The sequence below is a fragment of the Piliocolobus tephrosceles genome, unplaced genomic scaffold (assembly GCF_002776525.5).
Source record: "Piliocolobus tephrosceles isolate RC106 unplaced genomic scaffold, ASM277652v3 unscaffolded_42023, whole genome shotgun sequence".
NCBI classification, from domain to species: domain Eukaryota; kingdom Metazoa; phylum Chordata; class Mammalia; order Primates; family Cercopithecidae; genus Piliocolobus; species Piliocolobus tephrosceles.
The window spans coordinates 1-10,525 of record NW_022326559.1 but is presented as its reverse complement, the minus strand read 5'-3'; the positions used below and the strand labels follow the sequence as shown (position 1 = coordinate 10,525).

The 10,525-nt window shown below is 43.5% G+C and overlaps 1 protein-coding gene across 1 annotated transcript; it reads right to left on the bottom strand.

The window, feature by feature from the left end:
* Positions 1-6,498: 6,498 nt before the first annotated feature.
* Positions 6,499-10,520, bottom strand: LOC113223626 (aldo-keto reductase family 1 member B10-like; the record flags this gene model as incomplete). The annotated part of the gene is made up of 5 exons (XM_026453039.1): positions 6,499-6,866; positions 8,577-8,659; positions 9,308-9,391; positions 9,923-10,004; positions 10,438-10,520. Coding segments are annotated over 5 exons (375 nt in total), but the record flags the coding sequence as incomplete, so codon positions are not given.
* Positions 10,521-10,525: the final 5 nt, after the last annotated feature.

The following is a 10,525-nucleotide window of genomic DNA, read 5'->3' as shown; positions in this document are numbered from 1 at the left end:
TTGCCCATGCCTATGTCCTGAATGGTATTACCTAGGTTTTCTTCTAGAGTTTTTATGGTTTTAGGTCTAACATTTTAGTCTCTAATCCATCTTGAATTAATTTTCATATAAGGAGTAAGGAAAATATCCAGTTTCAGCTTTCTACTTATGGCTAGCCAATTTTCCCAGCACCATTTATTAAATAGGGAATCCTTTCCCCATTTCTTGTTTTTGTCAGGTTTGTCAAAGATCAGATGGCTGTAGATGTGTGGTATTATTTCTGAGGGCTCTGTTCTGCTCTGTTGGTCTATATCTCTGATTTGGTACCAGTGCCATGCTGTTTTGGTTACTGTAGTCTTGTAGTATAGTTTGAAGTCAGGTAGCATGATGCCTCCAGCTTTGTTCTTTTGGCTTAGGATTGTCTTGCCAATGAGGGATCTTTTTTGGTTCCATATGAACTTTAAAGCAGTTTTTTCCAATTCTGTGAAGAAAGTCATTGGTAGCTTAATGGGCATGGCATTGAATCTATAAATTACCTTGGGCAGTATGGCCATTTTCACAATGTTCATTCTTCCTATCCATGAGCATGGTATGTTCTTCCATTTGTTTGTGTCCTCTTTGATTTCACTGAGCAGTGGTTTGTAGTTCTTCTTGAAGAAGTCCTTTACATCCCTTGTAAGTTGGATTCCTAGGTATTTTATTCTCTTTGAAGCTATTGTGAATGGGAGTTCATTCGTGATTTGGCTCTTTGTTTGTCTGTTACTGGTGTATAAGAATGCTTGTGATTTTTGCACATTGATTTTGTATACTGAGACTTTGCTGAAGTTGCTTATCAGCTTAAGGAGATTTTGGGCTGAGACAGTGGGGTTTTCTAAATATACAATCATGTCATCTGCAAACAGGGACAATTTGACTTCTTCTTTTCCTAACTGAATACCCTTTATTTATTTCTCTTGCCTGATTGCCCTAGCCAGAACTTCCAACACTATGTTGAATAGGAGTGGTGAGAGAGGGCATCCCTGCCTTGTGCCAGTTTTCAAAGGGAATGCTTCCAGTTTTTGCCCATTCAGCATGATATTGGCTGTGGGTTTGTCATAAATAGCTCTTATTATTTTGAGATATGTTCCATCAATACTGAATTTATTGAGAGTTTTTAGCATGAAGGGCTGTTGAATTTTGTCAAAGGCCTTTTCTGCATCTATTGAGATAATCATGTGGTTTTTGTCTTTGGTTCTGTTTATATGCTGGATTACGTTTATTGATTTGCATATGTTGAACCACTCTTGCATCCCAGGGATGAAGCCCACTTGATCATGGTGGATAAGCTTTTTGTTGTGCTGTTGGATTCGGTTTGCCAGTATTTTATTGAGAATTTTTGCATCGATGTTCATCAGGTATATTGGTCTAAAATTCTCTTTTTTTGTTGTGTCTCTGCCAGGCTTTGGTATCAGGATGATGTTGGCCTCATAAAATGAGTTAGGGAGGATTCCCTCTTTTTCTATTGATTGGAATAGTTTCAGAAGGAATGGTACCAGCTCCTCCTTGTATCTCTGGTAGAATTGGCTGTGAAACCGTCTGGTCCTGGACTTTTTTTGGGTGGTAGGCTATTAATTATTGCCTCAATTTCAGAGCTTGCTATTGGTCTATTCAGGGATTCAACTTCTTCTTGGTTTAGTCTTGGGAGAGTGTAAGTGTCCAGGAGATTATCCATTTTTTCTAGGTTTTCTAGTTTATTTGTGTAGAGATATTTACAGTATTCTCTGATGGTAGTTTGTATTTCTGTGGGGTTGGTGGTGATATCCCCTTTATCATTTTTCATTGCATCTATTTGATTCTTCTCTCTTTTCTTCTTTAATTAGTCTTGTTAGTGGTCTATCAATTTTGTTGACCTTTTCAAAAAACCAGCTCCTGGATTCATTGATTTTTTGGAGGGTTTTTTGTGTCTCTATCTCCTTCAGTTCTGCTCTGATCTTAGTTATTTCTTGCCTTCTGCTAGCTTTTGAATGTGTTTGCTCTTGCTTCTCTAGTTCTTTTAATTGTGATGCTAGGGTGTCAATTTTAGATCTTTCCTGCTTTCTCTTGTGGGCATTTAGTGCTATAAATTTCCCTCTACACACTGCTTTAAATGTGTCCCAGAGATGCTGGTATGTTGTATCTTTGTTCTCATTGGTTTCAAAGAACATCTTTATTTCTGCCTTCATTTCGTTATGTACCCAGTAGTCACTTAGGAGCAGTTTGTTCAGTTTCCATGTAGTTGAGCAGTTTTGATTGAGTTTCTTAGTCCTGAGTTCTAGTTTGATTTCACTGTGTTCTGAGAGACAGTGTGTTATAATTTCTGCTGTTTTACATTTGCTGAGGAGTGCTTTACTTCCAACTGTGTGGTCAATTTTGGAATAAGTGCGATGTGGTGCTGAGAAGAATGTATATTCTGTTGATTTGGGGTGGAGAGTTCTATAGATGTCTATTAGGTCCGCTTGGTGCAGAGTTGAGTTCAATCCTGCATATCCTTGTTAACTTTCTGTCTCATTGATCTGTCTAATGTTGACAGTGGGGTGTTGAAGTCTCCCATCATTACTGTATGGGAGTCTAAGTCTCTTTGTAAGTCTCTAAGGACTTGCTTTATGAATCTGGGTGCTCCTGTATTAGGTGCATATATGTAATGGCCTTCTTTGTCTCTTTTGATCTTCAATGGTTTAAAGTCTGTTTTATCAGAGACTAGGATTGCAACCCCTGCTTTTTTTGTTTGTTTGTTTGTTTTCCATTTGCTTGGTAGATCTTCCTCCATCCGTTTATTTTGAGCCAGTTGTGTCTCTGAATGTGAGATGGGTCTCCTGAATACAGCAGACTGATGGGTCTTGACTCTTTATCCAATTTGCCAGTCTGTGTCTTTTAATTGGACTATTTAGTCCATTTACATCTAAGATTAATATTGTTATGTGTGAACTTGATACTGTCATTATGATATTAGCTGGTTATTTTGCTCACTAGTTGATGCAGTTCCTTCCTAGCATTGATGGACTTTACATTTTGACATGTTTTTGCAATGGCTGGTACCTATTGTTCCTTTCCATGATTAGTGCTTCCTTCAGGATCTCTGGTAGGGCAGGCCTGGTGGTGACAGAATCTCTAAGCATTTGCTTGTCTGTAAAGGATTTTATTTCTGCTTCACTTATGAAACTTAGTTTGGCTGGATATGAAATTCTGGATTGAATATTCTTTTCTTTAAGAATGTTAAATATTGGCCCCCACTCTCTTCTGGCTTGGAGAGTTTCTGCCGAGAAATCTGCTGTTAGTCTGATGGGCTTCCCTTTGTGTGTAACCCGACCTTTCTCTCTGGCTGCCCTTAACATTTATTCCTTCATTTCAACTTTGGTGAATCTGACAATTATGTGTCTTAGAGTTGCTCTTCTCAAGGAGTATCTTTGTGGCTTTCTCTGTATTTCCTGAATTCAAATGTTGACCTGCCTTACTAGGTTGGCGAAGTTCTCCTGGATGATATCCTGCAGAGTGTTTTCCAACTTGGTTCCATTTTCCCCATCACTTTCAGGCACACTAATCAGATGTAGATTTGGTCTTTTCACATAATCCCATATTTCTTGGAGGCTTTGTTCATTTCTTTTTACTCTTTTTAATCTACACTTCTCTTCTCACTTCATTTCATTCATTTGATCTTCAGTCGCTGATACTCTTTCTTCCAGATGATCGAGTCAGTTACTGAAGCTTGTGCATTTGTCATGTAGTTCTCGTGTTATGAATTTCATCTCTATCAGTTCTTTTAAGGACTTCTCTACATTGGTTGTTCTAGTTAGCCATTAGTCAAATCTTTTTTCAAGGTTTTTAGTTTCTTTGTACTGGTTACGTAGTTCCTCCTTTAGCTCTGAGAAGTTTGATTGACTGAAGCCTTCTTCTCTCATCTCATCAAAGTCATTCTCCGTCCAGCTTTGTTCCATTGCTGGCAATGAGCTGTGTTCCTTTGGAGGGGGAGATGCACTCTGATTTTTTGAAATTCCCTCTTTTCTACACTGATTTTTGCCCCATCTTTGTGGTTTTATCTGCCTTTGGTCTTTGATAATGGCGACATACTGATGGGGTTTTGGTGTGGGTGTCCTTTCTGTTTGTTAGTTTTCCTTCTAACAGTCAGGACCCTCAGCTGCAGGTCTGTTGGAGTTTGCTTGAGGTCCACTCCAGACCCTGTTTGCCTGGGTATCAGCAGCGGAGGCTGCAGAAGATAGAATATTGCTGAACAGCGAGTGTTGCTGTCAGATTCTTGCTCTGGAAGCTTCGTCTCAGGGGTGTACCCCACCGTGTGAGGTGTGAGGCGTTGGTTTGCACCTAGTGGGGGATGTCTCCTAGTTAGGCTACTCAGGGGTCAGGGACCCACTTGAGCAGACTGTCTGTTCTCAGATCTCAACCTCCATGCTGGGAGATCCACTGCTCTCTTCAAAGCTATCAGACGGGGCATTTACCTCTGCCAAGGTTTCTGCTGCTTTTTGTTTAGCTATGACCTGTCCCCAGAGGAGGAGTCTACAGAAGCAGGCCAGCCTCCTTGAGCTGTGGTGGACTCCACCCAATTCGAGCTTCCTGGTGGCTTTGTTTACCTACATAAGTCTCAGCAATGGCAGGTGCCCCTCCGCAAGCCTTGCTGCCATCTTGCAGTTAGATCTGACTGCTGTGCTAGCAACGAGGGAGGTTCCGTGGGAGTGGGACCCTCTGGGCCAGGGGTGGGATGTAATCTCCTGGTGTGCCGTTTGCTAAGACCCTTGGTAAAGCGCAGTATTAGGGTGGGAGTTACCTGATTTTCCAGGTGTTTTGTGTCTCAATTTCCTTTGGCTAGGAAAAGGAATTCGCTTCCCCTTTGCGCTTGCCAGGTTAGGCGATGCCTCGCCCTGCTTCAGCTGTTGTTGGTCAGGCTGCACCCGCAGACCAGAACCAACTGTCCGACATGACCCAGTGATATGAACCCAGTACCTCAGTTGAAAATGCAGAATCACCCGTATTCTGTGTCACTCATACTGGGAGCTGGAGGCTGGAGCTGTTCCTATTCAGCCATCATGGGCATGCCTCTATATACATTTTAAAAGCACCCCGTCTATGACATTGTGTATGGATGTGAACATATATACTAAAAATACAAAAATGTGGATGGGAAGTATACCAGGCAAAAGTCTAGCCAGAAGAAAAGAAACTGTGCTAAGATATTTACACATTGGATGTTTTATTCAAATAATTGGTTATAATAGGCGATCAGTTACACGTGATGGAATAGCTGGGCTATGGAAAGGAGATGAGGCAACTCAGTTTAGCAGCAGCAGGAAGACATCCTCGCTCCTAAGGAAGAAGGACAAAGAGAGAGTGCTGCTCCCTCAACCCAGAAGCTTTGTCTGGTAGGAGATAGAATCAAGGTGGAGGCTGCCTGGAAAAAGCTGGGCCCACAGAGGAATGTGCCTTCTACTGGAGACGCCACTGAGGTCAAGAGACAGGGAGAGAGGGAGAGAGAAATGCCTGGCTCTTCCCTTCTCCAGCCCTTCAAGCTCCTAACAGTACCTCTCACTGAGCAAACCCAGGGGAAGTTATAACATAGCAAGGAAGCCTGGGAATGTAGGTGTACCCCCCAGCCCCAATCAGAGGGTGAGGGGACTCACCAATTTAGGATAGGCATTTGCTGCTGGAGCAAGAGTCAGGGGAATGGGGATCGGGACGTGCACAAAGTGGTCCTCGACCATATTGGTAACACCTAATTTCTTTAATTTTTTTTTTAAAGGTTTGGAGACAATATGGCAAAATGTTAGCATTTGTTTTTTGCTTTTTTGTTTTGAGACAGAGTCTCTCTCTGTCACCCAGGCTGGTGTGCAGTGGTGCAAGTCTGGCTCACTGCAAACTCCACCTCCCGCGTTCAAGCGACCCTCCCACCTCAGTCTCTCTAGTAGCTGGGACTAAGGTGCACACCACTACACCCGGCTAACACTTGTTAGCACTATAATGTGGGCGACCAGAGGTTCATTACTTTATTTTCTGTACATTTCTATATAGCTGGAATATTTCATAAGAAGCGATTATTATAGGACAAACAGAAATGTTCCAGGTTAATGGCAATAGTAAGCATCTTTATTGTATTTCCACCCTACTTCCCAAGGAAATGTCACATCTCTGTCAGTGAACAGTAGCATCTTTGTGGAGTTTTCAGGCTGTGCCATTGACTCTTTGGCATGATGGTGTATTGAAGACAAGGTGGGAGAGCAAGACAGGGAATGAGTGGAGACAGGCAAGGAGGAAAGGTGGCAGGAAAAGACTCAGGAGGAAGAGGATGACCATCGATCGCTGTGAGCTCTCCCAGAGCCTGCCTGCCTTTGAAACTTGGTTCAGTCACTTATTACCTGGGGAGCCTTGAACAAGTTCCTCCTCTCTCCCTCCTAAGATGTTAATAGTATCTACCTCAGTGGGGTCATTTTGAGGATTCAGTGACTTCACCCACAGGAAAACACTTCACATTGTGTGGGCGCATAGTCCTCTCTCAATCCATGTTGGTTACCATCATTATTTTTTGATTATTGATCTTTACATCCTCAGTGTTAGCAGAGTTCTTGTGCTTAACAAACATTTGTTCAGATCAGATAAGTGGAAAAAATTGTCATTTGCTTATTCAAGCCATGTTTTTCTGTGATATTCTGATCCTAGTTGAATATACAGAAATACATGTCTAAAACAGCACCTCGATTCTGGTCTACAACAGGATGAAGTTCACTGTGATCTCGGATAAGCTTGGCTAAAATAGAACTTGATGGAGACAGCCACACTTCAGCGAAGAAAGAGAATCCCCTGTGTAATGTCATCAGGAGACTCAACCTCAATATTCTGCATCGAAGGGATAGTCCTCCAAATGAGAGGATCTGCAGAAACAAAAAAATAGAGAAACTGTGTTCCATCAAAGCAACAGCTCTGGTTCAGAAGGTACTCTTCTTGGTGGACTCTATGGTATTTGTGCTCTCTCAGCCTCCACCCTGCAAGAACACAAGAAGGGTGCTCACACCTTGACCTTCCCTCAAACCGATATGAGGGCTTTGCTAGGAAGGAGGACAGACAGTGACCAGGGCACAGGAAACAACTCGGAATGACAACTCATGGTCAGCCTGGTGTCAGGTGAGGCAACTGACAAGTCCTGTCCCAATCCACTGTCACAACATCATGAGGTAGGAAACACCAGCACAATTGACAGCTTGGGGATTATTACGAGTATTAAATGAGATAATTGCACCAATAAAGGCCTCAGGACACTGGCACATTCTCAGCTAAGGTTCAATTGATGTTAGCTGCGATGAGTATTATCATCCTAATTTATAGGTAAAGAAACCAACTTGGAAAAACTAGGAAATTTATCCAGTGTCACACAGCTACGAAACCAGTGTTAGAGTTGAATTTGAGGCCAGGTGGACTTACTCCTGAGCCACCAAGCCATTGCCTCCGCCGGAAAAGATGTTCATTGGAAGGTCAGCGGTTCAGTTTGGGGGAGAGTGCCATTTGATGTTCCCCCTTCCTTTTTACACTAAGCAGCTGCTACTTTGTTAAGCACTGATAAAAGGAAGCCATTGTAAGATGACGAAAGGCTGCTGTGATACTAAAGGTGGGCAGGATAGATACAGAATATCATGACAAGCAAGCTACGCTTGAGATACTGAAACCATTTCTAAAAGCTGAAAAATCATTTTGGCTATAGAAACATTGGAAGAAATTCAAATTGTCATCGAATTGCAGACCTCACAGTAATAAATGGCAGACAACTCTCTTTCATATATTTAATTAGATACATTAATCAGAAAGTATTGATTGTAAAGAGATGATTTAGGATTCCTACCTAGCCAGAGTGAAAACTTTCTTTCAACCACTTATCTACGATTTAAAGTAGAGTTACCACCACCACCTTTGAGAGGAATTTGGAGATTATTTAATCCAGCTTCCCCGGCCTTCTTGCTTGAATGCTCTAAACACAAACCTACCTCAGGGCCTTGGCACCTGCTGTTATCACTGCCAAGAATGCACTTCCCCAAATATGCATACGGCATATCCCTCACAGCAAAGCCTCCCTTGACCCACCCCGTATAAAGGATCCGTCCCACTACCACCTACCACTTCCTATCCACTTTGCCCTACTTTATTTTTCTGTCTAGCATTTGTTACTGTCTGACACATAAATTTTGGGTTGATTTATTTCTATTCTGTCTTCTTCCCTCCCTCCCTAAGCACGTGGAAGCAGCAGCTTTGCATAGTATGATAACCCAAGCATCTAGAAAATGCCTGGCACATAGAGGACCACTGGATATTCATTGATTGCATGAAGAAATGAATGCTCGCCTCCTGCCTATCGACAACACACCTTCTGTTACAATTCTAGCTCTACATCCAGAAGTTCAGACAATAAGCAGCAATTAGAGATGTGTCCATCACAGTGATTCCCAGGCACCCCAATTTTAAGTTTCAGAATTGCCCCAAAATTGTATTTGAAGACACAAGTAGTCCCAGCAGCCTTCTAATCCTTTTAACTAACTCTCTACCAGTTTAGAAAAACTCCTGGCAATATTCCTAGTTAACTCCATGCCACTTACCGCAACACGTTACAGGCCCTCCAGTTTCTGTTGAAGCTGAGGATGGTTGCCATCTCCTGATCACTCAACTTAAAGTCAAAGACCTGGAAAGATAGGAGTTCCAGTACATCATCGGTAAGGCCATTACTGCTGCGGCTGGAGACTGTCAGTCATTCTAGCAGGGAGTTCTGGCAGCACAAACTTGTCACCGGTGTTTTTCCCGTTATGTCCACGGGATACAAATTTTTCTCTAAATGAAGTTCTACACAAAGACCGCAGTATTTGTAAGTGCTCAGTGTTCCAGGGGAGAGAGACCAGGCTCACAGGCACTAAGCCCCAGGTGTGCACAGGCCCTGTGCTCCATGATGCGCCCTTCTAGAAGACAGCTCTCCAAGGACAGTTCACATCTCCTCTGCTGCCAGAAGTTGAGCAGGGAGGCCAGGACAGTCTGCTCATGTGGTGGCCCAGGGCTTAGCTGCTCAGGGGCAACTGAGGGTCTTCTCAGTGGTGTGAGGCACAGCTGTGCTCAGACCTGACATGGCTTCAGCAGGCACTGTCCCCAGCATGTCGTAAGCCCATGGGTCATTCATCTCAGGTATACTGAGCCTAGCACCCTAGACTGGAAAATGATAGAGTGGTGGGAACGGAGGGGGCCAAAGACAGTGCAGGAATGAGCTGAGAATCCTGGTGAGAGGATCTGCCTCTGCCCCACCCCACTGAGAAGTACCAGGGCCGACCTGCCAGGACCTTACCTGAATGTTCTCAACAATGCGTGCCGGTGTCACAGACTTGGGGATCACAATCACATTCCTCTGGATATGGAAACGGATCAGAACCTGTGCGGAAAGGGGACATGATGTTTCCACTCAGCTACAATGACCCCTCCTTTTACGGAAAGGAAGAATAAAACATCTCTGCAGCTCACTGTGGCTTCAGGTACAATCGCTGACACTGACTGAGCCCTTCGCAGCTATTAGACTTGTGCCAGCTCCCTGCCTCATTCTCTCCCTTCCTCTTAGGGACAACCCTGTGATCTTCATTTTTTAGAAATAAAGAAAGCAGTTTGGGTGTCATAAGGCTGATCAGAGGTAGAGTTGGCATCTGTACCACATCCCTAGACTCCAAAGCCATGCTTTGCGACTTGGCTGTAGGGCCTAACAGGAAGCTGTGAGGCAGAAGCTATCTTTGTTTCAGTGACAGCTCTTGTGTTTCCTGGAGGTTCCAACAGACTTCGAAGGAAACACTTTAGAGGGCTTCAGCTCCTGTGTTCTTCCCCTTTAAGGAGTTACTTGAGGACAACACAAGAAATGAAACCTGAGACTGGAGAAAAGAGTTGTTGGATAACAAGAAAAATAAAAATATGGTACCTGGGCTACGGTTTTTTTGTGCTTTGCAGCAATCTCCTTAATCTTGGGATCCTCCAGCAGGGAAGGGTCCTCTGGCTTGGCCCTAGGGGCAGAAAGATGCTGATGTGAACAATCACCATGGCTACCATGTACAGATGGACACCACTCCGATGAGGGTCTCAAGACTGATCATCAGAGCCTCTCCATCTGGGAGACAGGCAGGAAGACCTGGAAGCTTGGGTCCTTCACCCGGACTCTGAAGCCTCAGCATTTTGCAAAGCCTGGTTCATCCTTGGGTGGCTGAACTGGAAATATTCCCAGAGGGTCAAACACATCGCCCATGTTTTTGTTATTGCTGTTGTTGTTGCTTTTTAATTCTCATTTTTCCCACTGTCATCCCATTTGGTTGTACCAAACACATTACCTTACACACGTTTTTCTTTAGAGTGACTTATGGTCTCATACCAATATTTACCAAACATAAAATAATGTTTTTAAGATTATCAAGAGAAGGATCCACTGCTTGGAAGCCTCACCAAGGTCTATCCGGAGAGCCCAGGGGGCTGTAGGCTGTAACGGTGATGCCCTTGGAGTGGCAGTACTGGATCAGTTTCTCCTGCGTGA